General features: G+C 33.7%; 3 protein-coding genes and 1 pseudogene across 4 annotated transcripts; 1 reads left to right on the top strand and 3 right to left on the bottom strand.

Moving 5' to 3' along the window:
* LOC125581755 overlaps positions 1-1,288 on the bottom strand; it is a 3,797-nt pseudogene extending 2,509 nt beyond the window's left edge.
* Positions 1,289-3,293: 2,005 nt separating this feature from the next.
* On the bottom strand, positions 3,294-5,135 carry LOC125581421 (protein SOSEKI 2-like). Of its 2 annotated transcripts, none has more exons than XM_048746810.1 (5): positions 4,799-5,135; positions 4,600-4,669; positions 4,418-4,518; positions 3,644-4,331; positions 3,294-3,559 (listed from the first exon to the last, which is right to left on the bottom strand). In XM_048746810.1, the coding sequence occupies exons 1-5, from the start codon at positions 5,019-5,021 to the stop codon at positions 3,421-3,423; spliced, it is 1,221 nt and encodes a 406-aa protein (XP_048602767.1). In that variant the 5' UTR covers positions 5,022-5,135; the 3' UTR covers positions 3,294-3,420. The 2 variants fall into 2 exon arrangements, with proteins under 2 accessions (XP_048602767.1, XP_048602768.1); XM_048746811.1 differs by having other exon boundaries at positions 4,451-4,518; positions 4,799-5,120.
* Positions 5,136-6,973: 1,838 nt separating this feature from the next.
* LOC125581420 (3-hydroxyacyl-[acyl-carrier-protein] dehydratase FabZ-like) lies at positions 6,974-8,538 on the top strand. Its single transcript, XM_048746809.1, has 4 exons — positions 6,974-7,253; positions 7,330-7,390; positions 7,474-7,618; positions 8,164-8,538. The coding sequence occupies exons 1-4, from the start codon at positions 7,043-7,045 to the stop codon at positions 8,416-8,418; spliced, it is 672 nt and encodes a 223-aa protein (XP_048602766.1). The 5' UTR covers positions 6,974-7,042; the 3' UTR covers positions 8,419-8,538.
* A 389-nt stretch (positions 8,539-8,927) lies between these two features.
* Positions 8,928-12,148, bottom strand: LOC106416365 (probable inositol 3-phosphate synthase isozyme 3). Its single transcript, XM_048746808.1, has 10 exons — positions 11,870-12,148; positions 11,622-11,690; positions 11,260-11,395; positions 10,821-11,068; positions 10,465-10,691; positions 10,261-10,376; positions 9,994-10,170; positions 9,543-9,731; positions 9,356-9,418; positions 8,928-9,270 (listed from the first exon to the last, which is right to left on the bottom strand). Exons 1-10 carry the CDS (start codon positions 12,055-12,057, stop codon positions 9,151-9,153), a joined length of 1,533 nt encoding a protein of 510 aa, XP_048602765.1. The 5' UTR covers positions 12,058-12,148; the 3' UTR covers positions 8,928-9,150.
* Positions 12,149-13,222: the final 1,074 nt, after the last annotated feature.

Raw genomic sequence — 13,222 nt, 5'->3', positions numbered from 1 at the left:
TGGAGACAAAACAAAATAAGTAGATCCAAAACAACTAGCTAATCCTTGTTCAACACATTGTAATGGCGATAGCGGAGAACATAAGTAGTGTAGCATATGTGTGGGTAAGTACTAATGTGAGGTGAGTTTTCTTAAATCTACCAAATTTCAAAATTACTTTACACATATATGTGGATACTAAGAACCAACTAGTAGCCTTATAATTGGATAATCTTCAAGCAATAAATCCATGGCAAAGAGGTAATTTTTTTTGAAGATCTACAATTATCTTTTTAAGTTAATGGCTGCACAATGTGGCATATATGCATTCATATTAAAACTCTTGATCTATTATTCTGCATTAATCCTACATCAATTTTATAGATCTCCCCGAAGTGCATTGCATCGAACTCCAAGAGATTCATTGACTTGAATTACTCTAAAAATAGAAACATTAATCATTATTTATTCTTATAATGAACTCTTCAGATACTTAAGGAGTTCTACGGAGTTCACATTTGCTGCAAAATGTGGCATACATTCGAATTAAAACTCTTAATCTATTATTAAGCATTAATCCCACATTTTTTATAGATCTCCCCGAAGTGCATTGCATTACAAATCAAGAGATCCATCGACCAAAATTACTCTAAAAAGAAAACCACTAATACTCATTCTGATAAGGAACTCTTCAGATACTTAATTAGGAGTCCTAAATCCAATTAAACAATCAAAGATGTATTGAAACTTCACTACACAACATCAAGTATGCATCACAGCTTATCAAAAGACCTTGAATAACATGCAATCTTTTTTACAAAAAAAAAAAAATCCATGCAGAAAAAGATTGAGAGAGAGAAATGAACAAAGTAAGAAGCTTTAGCTCATCAGGACATTGTTCTTTCTCAAATCTGGTTACCTCATGTATCTCTCATGTTCATAGAAGAAACAATAACAAACAAAAACCGAGAAATCCACATGAGATCTGCCGGAAAATCAAAGTGTCTTTTAATTTTTTATTTTATTTTATTTGTACTTTATTTTATTTCCTATAAATAGTAAAGAGAAGAGGAACGGAAGCGAAAAGGGCAAATAAAGGAAGACCCAGAAGAGGAGAAGTCATACTTATCGCGGCGGAGAAGTTGTAAAGCTTGCCGGAGGCTGAGACAACGAGAAGAGCGACGGATGCATCGCAGAGAACTGAAAGCTGACGAGCTTTCTCGATGAGACCATTGCGTCGTTTGGAGAAGGTGACTTGTCGGCTACTTTTGTTCTCAATTCGCTTGATCTCTAGTTTCTTTCTTCCCATGGCTTCTGTCTCCGAGAAGCCTTTGTGCCCTAATTTGATCCTGAGGTTCGGTTTCAACTCTCGCCGGAGATACTGAGCGTTTTTGTTCTTTCTTTTGCTTATTTTCTTTCTTTTTTGCTTTTATTTCTTTCTTTTTGTGTCTCTCCTTTTTCTCCCTCGGGCCACTTTTTATTAGGGTAAACGAGAGAGATGAAAATAAAAATTCGTAGAAAGAACCAATGTGGTTCAGGGACAAGACAGCACGTGTACCGCATGACGAGTTCCCTCGTTGGCTCTTGCCTCTTGCCTTTATTATCTTTTATCGAATAATTTATCAAGTTTTCAAATTTCAAGTTATATTACATGGTTAGATCTCAAATACTATGGAAATTATATCTTAACTAATGCAGAACTGTTGCCAAAAAGAATAGAATACACTATACTACTTAAAACAAACTTTTTACACACATTACACTATACTTATAACTTAAACGACAAATATACATAAACTTCGTTATAAAATCTGGTTATTTATTTTCCAATCTGCTGACCAAACTGAAACTCCTGACTAATATAGACAACTTGACCTAACGTACGTGTCTAATAATATAACTTGACCTAAAGCCAACCTACAAACCTTTCAATTTGCTTATTTAGCACAAAATTTACTGGTTTTTTTTGTCTATAAGGCGTTAATTTTCTCTTTAGATCTTATAAATTTTAGTTTATCTTACTTCTTATACATGAGAGTTTTTATTTAACCCACATTTTTGTTTCTCTTCGTTTCTTGCATATTCAATATTTTACTTCCTACAAGTCAGACCAATTGTTAGGATTAAAAAATAAACATAAACCAAAATTCTTAAATATCTATTGGACAGTTTGATATATAAATACTACTATTACTCATTTCGTCTGAATTCGATCTGAGTCCAATCTGAATAACCACTAACAATGATTGTTATTTTTCTGCCAAAGAGAATATTTAGCGTGGACGGCTAGTGTATTTAGATGTTTGATATGCCACTCTAATTGTTTAATCTGAATTTGGCACGTACAATTTGATGATGGATTTAAGGCAAACTTTCATGTGAGGTCTGAAGTAGGAAGAAAAACATAAAAAGATTGTAGTATTAGTTATAACTAGATAGTAGGCGATGCCTACATGAGAGGTGATGCGCGCCTAGAAAATAGCCCATGTGCTTAGATGACATGCCTCGTTGCCTAGACGAATGTATTTTTGTTTGTTTCACTGTGGTTGTTCAAAACATGTTGCCTAAATAATTTTTATCCTCTATTTTAGGCAAAATATCTCTTTATTTATACTTTGTCCAGAAAAAAATCTCTCTTTATTTATACAAGGATGAAATTTGGAGATTTTGGCCCACTTTTTTTTGATAAATTTATATTCTTAATATGTTGAATTCGTTGTTTAATTGACATTGTTACTTAATAGACATTGTTCTCACTAATGTATTTTTTAGATGTTTTAGAAAATAGTATACAAAAGTTAGTATTTAATTTTTGTTTAGAATTTTGCGCAATCCCATTATAATCGTCTATATAATGTAGGATGAAAAGTTTTTTTTTTTTTGTCAACTTGAAAAATATATTAATACCAAAAACAGGTGAAAACTGCAACTGAGCCAATACAAACCCAAGAAACAACTTACACAAAGGTCGTATACCAAAAATCCCCAACAAAGAGCTACAAAGTTAAAGAGATGCAATTGCAATTTCCTATACGATAAACTAAACGTTTGTGGAGAGAAGGGAAATGTATTAACCCTATATGCTAAATTATGTGGCAGAGAAAATACTATATTTATTATTATAAACTTAATGCGAAACGTACTTATACGAATCGATGGGTGAATGTACGGCATGGTTTTTATCCAATCATCTCACCCGCTTTCCATATTTCTGGATATGTCAATTATCCTTTTTAAATTGTTAAAATTTTATTAGTTTTAATGGTTACAGAACATTCAACTTTAGAACGCGAGAAGATAAAATAGAATAGAAATGATAAAGTGGGGAAATATATTCCCGATAATAAAAACAGCAACATCTAGTTCATTACTCATACCACCTGTAGCATTAAATACTGTGTTATTCTAATCATCATTCGTTACTTTATGCTAAAATAGTTTTCAATTCTTGGTTTGCTTCGATGAAGACATTAAGCACGATGAGCTCTTCCTCCTCGGTATACATCTCACCTTCACGTTCGATCTTTCTTCCTTTTCCTCTTGATCCTTCACCTCCTTAGCCATATCCACAACCTTTGATCTGTTCAAATATTAAAAGTTTAGTCACACTTTGATTATTTTAATCGTTGTTAACTTCTTATATAGCTATATTTGACCTACTAACCTTTCCTCGTTGAACGAGTTGGATCGTCTCAACGTGGGTTGTGCCGTGACTCGTTCATGACTCACTGACTCAACGATGCTGCCGCTGAAATACTCTTTCTCCTCCGCCTGAGGATTCCCGAACCTCGGATTCTCCGACATGAACCTTATCATCTCACGTTCGTCTTCCACGACAGCCTTCTTCACAACGTTCTTGCACATGACACCTTTTCGAAGACTCTCTTCCTTTGGTCTCGAGTTCATCAGACTCGGAGCGTAGTGCTTGGCTATGTGCCCGCACGAGATCATCTGGAGCCAAATCGACCCGCGAACCGATCCGGGACACACCGGGTCACCGTCCTCGACCCGCTCGGCGGAACGAGTCAACTCGGACGAGTCAGACCGGACCGGCAGGCTCTCCTCCGTCTTGACCAAGTTAGATTTTTTCTCGGTGAATTCGATTGTCTCCGTGTAGATTCCACGAGAGCAGCGAGACTGCGGCGTTGTGGAGGATGTGTAGCTGGTTTTCTCTTCGGAAAGTCCGTACTCTCCGTCTTCTTCTTCTTCATCTTCTCCGACGTAGAGCTCTGAGTCGTCGAACGACGTCGTTCTGTTTTGAAGTTTTGGTTTTAACCTGAGAAGTCGACTTTTTGGCGCTTCTTGATTTGGACCAGACAGTGTTCTCTTCACATGTGTCTCTTCAACATTCTCTACAAAAAAAAAAATTACAAATTTAACAAAATTAAAAAATTAAAAAATACTCAATTTTGCAAAAAGACTATTATGATGAACTCACCGGAGATCTCAGACCCTTTCAACACATACTCACCACAGTTCGACGGATAAATCACATCGTTTTCAGCTAAATCATTCCACACGAATCCATTTCTATAGCTCCTGATGATAATATCGAAATAAAATGTATAAATATTTCGCCTTTGGTTACAGATTTTGCCTCGGTTTTAAAGCAAGCGTTACCTTTTGCATGACCAAGCGTATAGTGATGGCATGTTCTTCCCTCTCAAAACAGTAAGCCTGTTCATCACATCTTCAATGAAACACAAACACAAAAAAATTGAGCTACTAAACTGTGATCACATAACCAATGATGAACATAAACAAAAAGATATCGACGCTTAAGAAGCATAAACAGAGTTAAAATGATATTTTTATATACCTCTTAACCGGAGATGCTGGTTAACCGGAGTAATGACTTCGATGAAGTGAGGGTGTTCGAGGTGGCCATTTCTAGTGAGATAATAAACGACTTGGACTCTTCTGAAGATTGGTCTCTTTGTCTTGGCCTCCTCTTCTTCATCATCTTGCTGAAGATTTAAAGACCTTATTAGCCTCTCTGGACTTTTGTTGCTCTCTCTGCCTCTTCTTCTTGCAGCTTCCATCTTTTGTGTCTATGTCCGGACAGGAGATGAGAATTATTAACACACAGACTGTTCTTTATAAAGAAAAATGTATGTGTGAATTGGCTTCTCTCTGATAGAGCAGAATTGGCATTAGAGATGAATACAACCATACCTGACAACGACTTGGCTTTACTACCTGATGGTACATTGGTATAACCCGGTCCAGTCCAAATTTATCCACCTGTGATTTTATCTGAAACAAAACCAAACAGAATTCCTCAAAAAATTAAAAAAAAACAAGCAATAAAAAAATATTTATTTGTATAAAACAAATCAATACGGGTTGGTCTTACATGGGCTAAATACCGTGCCTAGTCCTAATCTTAAAAGGTTAAACCCGGTTTGGTCTTAGTAAAACTAGACAAGTTTGGTCACTATGCTTTGGACTCACTGTCACCTAATATAACACTTTACGCATTATAAGATTTGGTTGAGTAATGTCTCTTTAACGATATTCTTACATTGTCGAATGTTTAGTCTCATTAAATTTGTTTCATTGCCTAAATTAGGATAAAAAGATGCATGCTAAAAGTTGTTTCAGAGATGACGATGAGTCAAGATCAGTGTGCTTCAAATGGAAATTTGACTTTTAATGACTTCATTATATAATTAAAAATAAATAAAAGTTGTAATTCTCTTTTATTTTAACACCTCAAGTCTTTAAGATAAGAGAGTTCGAGAATCTAGGTAACTACAGAGGACACGTGAGGGTTCTATACTGCTTTTGTGAACTGTACTTCTCATTACATCCGTTAAAAACAGACCAGGATGACAGGTCAATACAAGGGTAAAATCATTTATGATGGATCTTGTAATCTATTTTTTCTTTCAAATTATTCTGACTATTTGAAAATTTTGTTAATTCAATAATCTTTTATATTATGTAAATGACGGTAATAAAGTAATAAACTAATAATGTAAACAATTAAAGTGAAATACGTTTATTATAAACTAATACACTTGAATTTGGGGTGGTAAATGAAAATAGAGAACGTGGATGTGTTTTTTTCTCTAACCCTTTTTGTTCCTGAATATTTCCTCTAACCATTTTGCATGGACATAACAAAGTTCTCTGGGCGTGGAGTGGCCCATCTACTTAACTTCCTCACCAGCTACCAAACAAAAAAAACTGTCATTTTACGTCTGAATAATCTCATATGAATACATGTTGTGTTTATAGAGTAAACCATATAAATAAACATTTTTTAAAAAAATATTGAATTACATTATTACTTTTGAAAATAATTGATGATCAATATTGATATAGAAAATGCAATATTTTGATAATTGCAGAATAAACATCGTTTTCTATAAAATAGAGAAAAATCTATATATATTTGAATATCACATGCAGTCTTTGGGCTTCAGAACGTTACATGTCAACATAATAATAAATTAAAACATTATATATATCACAAATTTCTCCATCTATCTATAACTCAATGATTCGAATGCATGTGAGTTTTTTTTTTTTGTGCTAAAGGGTTTGAATGCATGTGAGTTTTACTAGATTGAAGTTGCTGTAATATTTAAAATCTTTCATTCAATTCATACGTCTTTTTCGATTTGTATATATATAATAGATATTGATCTTAACAATGTAAGAGTATAGTTGAATAGTAAAGTGGCCTATTGTTTTAGCTGAACAGAAAGTTTCGACTTTTGTATTCGTAGTTGCAGCTACACAATGTAGGCAGGGTGGTTGGTATGACTTTGTTCAATTATTATCACCCGAAGGTCACAAATTATATTATCTGCATTTTTCACCTTCTATTATTAGAAACAGTTGAGCCGTCAAAAACCACAATAGAAATAGTTGAAAAATAGTAAAATACTAATAAAATTTCGTGGGCTTAGCTGCGTTGAACAAAAAGCCCAATATAGGCCTACTAAAGAAAAGGCCCATTGCTTATTATATATCACACACCATCGTTTCCGTTGGAAGCTCTTTCGAAACACTCTTCGAAGTCTCCGTCCCCTTCTCTCGAGATCAATCGAAAATGGCTGCCTCTAACTCCATTTTCACCATCTCTCCGTCGGGAAATGTTGCACGTATCTCTCTTAACCAGTCCTTATCGCCGCCGTTGAGTCTTCCACTCAACAGATCAAGCTCCGTCGCGCTGCGTCCCAAACCACGATCCAGCTCGCTAGTCTTATGCTCCACCGATGAATCAAAGATCACGGCGGAGAAAGAGATCCCAATAGAGCTCAGTAAGCTTACCATCTCATAACATTCTGATTACAAATCAAAAAATTTAATTAAAAATAAATAAATAAAATTTGGCAGGGTACGAGGCTTTTCCGACAGTGATGGACATTAACCAGATACGTGAGATATTGCCTCACAGGTGAATAATTTTATTACACACTGTTTCTCCAAACTGAAGTTGTTTTGTTCTGATTCGATGTCTGGACTGGTTGTGTTATGTAGGTTCCCGTTTCTGTTAGTGGATAGAGTGATAGAGTACACACCTGGTGTATCTGCTGTAGCTATCAAAAACGTTACCATTAATGATAATTTCTTTCCTGGGCATTTTCCTGAGAGGCCCATTATGCCTGGAGTCCTCATGGTTGAGGTAAAATCTCATTGCAAGCTTCACTCCTTTTTTTGCTACTTGATCTTTAGAGATCTTGGCTTTGCTTAGGCTGGGTTAATAGAGAGTAAGATTAGCTTGTTTTGAAGGATACCCCTGGATCATACCTTTATATCAAGAGTTGCTCTATTACGACATAACTAAAGCCAGTAGCATCTATTCCAGCCAAAATACATGATGAGTCTCCTAATGATTTCATGCTACATAGATTTTCAGACATCTTGTACTTAAAAATTATTCAAAGCATTAAAATATACTTTCTCCGTTTCATAAAAAAATGCATGTTTTAGAAAAAAAATATATTTTTTCAATTTTTTCAATGCATATTAGCAACTATTAATGATTGATTGTGAACTTCAGAAAGATTAATTGTTATTACTGAATTTTTATTGGTTTATAATGCGACAAATAGATAATCACAAAAGATTATATATTTAATATTGAAATTTAATATATTTTATTAATGTGTGAATAATCTAAAACATAGATCATTTTGAGTCACAGAAATTTATGTTTTGTTTCCACAGGCCATGGCTCAGGTGGGAGGTATAGTGATGCTACAACCAGAAGGGGGCGGATCTAAAAGCAACTTCTTCTTTGCTGGAATTGACAAAGTCAGATTCAGAAAGCCTGTGATTGCAGGTGATACTCTGGTGATGAGGATGACGCTTGTGAAGATGCAGAAGCGGTTTGGAATAGCGAAAATGGAAGGGAAAGCATACGTAGGAAACACTGTGGTATGCGAAGGAGAGTTCTTGATGGCTATGGGAAAAGAAGAGTAGTGATCATGTTCTCATGCCTTTTGCTTTTATCTCTTACCCCTTGTGTTCTACGAGTTATCACACACTTTATGTCTCATTCGAAAATATTATTTCCCTCAGAATTCAAACATATTAATTGAATTTTTAACACAAAAGTATTCTTCATGTATTTTGAATTTAAAAAAAATCGTTTTTAAGATTAAAATTTAAATTCATGATGAACTTAACATCATATACCTCTTTTTAACTTGAATTTTAATTTTCTTCATTTTCACAAAATATATCACGTTTCTTTTTATCTTACACATACAGTTCAATCTCATTTACATTAGTCATCAAATTATTTACTTATCAAACTCTTAAATTTTACAGAAATACATATGTACAAAACGAAGCAACCAAGTAATAGTCAGAAGTAAATCATATTTACAGAAAGAAACAACTAAGTAATAAAATCATATGATAAAAATATTAGTTCTGTGTTGTTGACAAAAAAAAAGAGAGAATAGTTTTGGCTTTTAGTTATGTTCTGAAATGAAACAGAAAAATATTATTTAAAAACGATACAAATCTGGATCTCAGACCTCACGTTTGTTAACGACTTTTAATTCAGCACGAGACACCAATATTTGGCTCGGCAATATATAATATAAGGCTTAAATAAGAAGTCAACCCTTATAAAAAGGTACTTATTCATGAAAACATAAAATGAAGCAAAGCTAAATGAAGCGGATCTCCTGTCTGATCTCTTCCTCACTTGTACTCGAGAATCATGTTGTTCTCTGGAGCAAGTCCAACACAAGCTCTGAGTATGTTCTCAAGCATTGCACGCTGCTTCGACAAAGCGTTCACAACTGGCGTGCCAGGTGGGACCTGCATTCATTAAAGTTGAGTGACTAATTTAAATAATGTTGCAAACATTCAGAAACGGCATTATGTTTTGCTTTGGTTCCCTTACCAATGGTGCCTTGGAGAGGTAACTCAGAAGAGTAGCCACTGGATGGAAAGAGTGGAACTTTCCCTGCAAAGCAAATATTAAGATAAATTACTAATGCCTCGATGTGTTTCACACAAATGCAAACACAAACGAACTAGGAACATGACGAAATCATTGAGTTTTAATGATGTTGTAGACAATAGCAAACCTCATTGTCGGCCTTGAGCTCGATCCTGGTGGTGAGCTCGGCGAGAAGAACAAGGTCCAAAATAATGGGAGCAGCCAAGAGAGAGTCTTCACAAGTGTTGTGCATCACAATTGTGTTCTTCCCTCCCATGAAAATCTCTGACGTGTACTCGTCCATGGCTCTCTTGCTGTCTCCTACATATGGCACATACTACAATACCATCCAGTGTTACATTCTTTATGTATATATTCCAACTTATACGTTTTAAACGTTAATATATCTTAACTTTCTGTCATTTTAGAAACATTAGCCTATACTATCATATATATATAAGTAAAAAAAAGTTGTGTTGTTCTTGGAAATATGTTCTTATGGTACTTTGGATATTGTCATATACTCATATTAGATGAACTTGTTAAAAGGGTAAGTCAAACATATGATTAATAATTGTACGTAAAATATAATTAATCACCTTAATGACGACAACATGGTCAGGGTGTTCACCGGAATCGAATAAAATACCATTGCTAGCAACCATGTCGTCGACCACATTGCTCTTAGAAATCTCCTTAGACCGGAATGTCTGCGGCGCCGACAAATTCATGCCATCGTTGTTTCCAAGGTGATTGTAGCTCACTATCGAGGTTGGCTATAGTATATTCGTACATATAAATGCAATTAGTTTCATTTTGTAACATTAGGATATATAAATGATAAATAAACTTTTATTAGTATGTACTTTGATTCCAGCGCCGACAAGGAAATCGACGAGGACAGATTTCATCTTGGTCTGACCACTCTTGAAGTCATCACCACCGATCAAGCTGTTTCTCTTGATTGCTAATTCAATAAGCCCTGTGATATATGTACATTTTTTATTTTAGTTAATGTGATTAATGGGAAAGTGATTATGGTTAATACTATCTATAGTTTATTAAATTACCGGGGACAAAAGTGTTTTGTGGGCTTCCATTGATGAAAGGAACGTTCTCAAGAACACAAGCAATGGCGTAGAGTGTAGAAGGAGAAATCTCAGCCTCATTCTTGTCCAAAGATGACATGAGATTCTCCGTCGTGTCGTTAAGACCAGCCACCACATTGCTGTATCTTTCTGTGTTGGCCGTCCATAGCACCACCACCTTGTCCACTTTGTTTTTCTCTTTGAAATCCCTGATTGTAAAATAATGAATTTTCTTTTAATTAGCGATCATGCTGTATTCATTTGGACAAACCGCACATATTAATGAAAATAATGACTAAAATTAATTTGCAAATTGTAGACATAAGCCGTTATGTTACCTGATGTCCTTGATGACTTGTTCTAGCTGTTCTTTCTTGGTGCCTTTGATCAAGTGGTTGGCACGTGATCCCTGGTTAGCTGCGATGAAATCTGGGTCGTAGATTCCGGGGAGGGGGACCATGTGTTCCATGAATGGACGCAGCTGCTTTTGGAGGTCGATGTCTAGGACCTTGGCTCGTCCCATAGCGTCTGCTAAGTTCATATCGCTTATGTCCCATCCCCCAAACACTATTTCTTCCGGATTAACCTAACATATTCAGAACCCGTTAGTAATTTTATTTGTTTCTCTCTCTCTTAGAATAAGTAGTACTATATTTATAAATATTAAACATATTATTTTATTTTTCTTAAAAGCTAGTAAAATAACACTAATTTTTTGGTCGTGTAAAACATCACAAATATGTAAGTAACTTTTTTTAAAACAAAAGTATATTGTACCATGGGGAGAAGACTTTTGAAGGGAGCATAGATTTCTTCCCCATTAAATGATCCGACCCGGATAGAGGATGCTTGGGTTAATGACCCGAAATAATTAGCTTGTTGCACTTTCTCCTTCGTAGCCCAGGATATTCCCCTGTCACCAATTGATTTCTTTATTTTTGTTATTTAAAAAATAAATCCCAACTTCTGCATAGAATAGAATAATATCCAGTTGCGGGAATATGAAATAATTTATTAATCCACTAGCAATAAATAAGACACAAACAGAACTTTATTCCCATTTGAAACCGTAGTATTATAACTAAACAACAACAATTAATTTTGTCGGAGAATAATCAAGGATAAACAGTTTTACTCACTCGCGATTGGCGATAACACCAGCGGTAAGAGTAGAACCATTGTTTCCTCCCCAACCAACGAGCATCACTCTGCGATAATAGATTTAGACAAAACAAAAACATCGTTTATAAGCAATATAAGAAGAAATTAGTCAAAAAAAAACAATATAAGAAAAAATATATGAACCCTATGATACAATTGTTATAATTATAAAAGAAGAACGAATATTAATATAAGAGCAAGAAGGTTTTAGAGAAGAGGAAAAAACCCAAGTCTGGGAACATGAGTGTCGGTCTTAAACTCATATTTCACGGTTTTTGGCTTCACGGTCCATTGATACGCGCCATTTTTGCTCTCATGAACAAGCTCAGTGGTTTGGTAGTCGTACACTGAATGAATCTCATTCTCCGTGTACTTCACGTTTGGAGATTCAACCTTGAAGCTTTCAATGAACATTTTTGCCTAATCTTTTTCTGAAGGAAACTTTGAGAACTGTTTTTGATGCTTTTGAAGGAGATGCTTCTGAATGCTTTGCGATTTGAGGACCAAACTCGCTTTTATAGACAAGATGGACATTTAGTATTATTATTTCACCATAAATGTCAATATAGTTTTTTCTCCATTTTCTGTTCAACGTGGTTTAAATAGAAATGTGATTATTTATCATTATGTTTTATAGAGTGTAAAAATGATTAATTCTTAAGACATTTTTAAAAATAAATTACTTAGAATGGAAACACTATAAAAGGAAACGAATCTTATTTGACTAGAAAATAATATAGTAAATTAGGATATATTTTGTCTTAAATGACAAAATCACAAGATATTTTCTATAATATTATTTGAGAAAGCACTATATGCGTTTATGTTAAAAAAAAATTTTGCTAACTTTTGGCGCTTATGTTAATTGTTACAATGGTTGATCAAACATAGAGTAACATTAATGAACTTAAGATATTATATGTAATTTTTTTAGATTTTATTTTTTAATTCTTTTCAAATAGCATATATAAAAAAGAAAATATTTATTAAAGAAAACATTTATTAAAGGAAACAATTAATTTTTTAAACGACTATATTTTTACATAATATGATTCATAAAAAAAAACTCACAAAAACAAATTTCATTTTAAAAATAATATTTATTTTAAAACATAATCATTTTCTTTGTATCAAGCTATATTAAAATGATTAAAATAATTTAAATAACATAAACCAAATTAGTTTTTAAATATTTAATGTATATTTACACTATGTTCTATAATAATACATGCACATGGCAGGCTTAATTGATTTTTAAAATGAAATCTATAATTTTTGTTACGTTTTTTTTAACTATTGTCGATATTATATCATTTTAGATATTTAATGTATATTATACTATATCATTTTAGATATTTAATGTATATTTATACGTTTATCGTGTCGCTAGTTTTCCGTCATTATCTTATAATAATGTATATTCTTATCCATGATATTTAAAAAACAAATTGTCGGCATTTAAAATGTTTATAATCAAAGAATCAGATTTTGGAAAAATGTACTTTACCAAGTTGACGAACAAAATCTAATAAATTTATATGATATATTCAGTGAGTATATATTGCGTATATCTTTTTGT

Source organism: Brassica napus, chromosome C2 (assembly GCF_020379485.1).
Source record: "Brassica napus cultivar Da-Ae chromosome C2, Da-Ae, whole genome shotgun sequence".
NCBI classification, from domain to species: domain Eukaryota; kingdom Viridiplantae; phylum Streptophyta; class Magnoliopsida; order Brassicales; family Brassicaceae; genus Brassica; species Brassica napus.
Note: the sequence above shows the minus strand (reverse complement) of the source record. Positions and strands in the feature narration are given on the sequence as shown.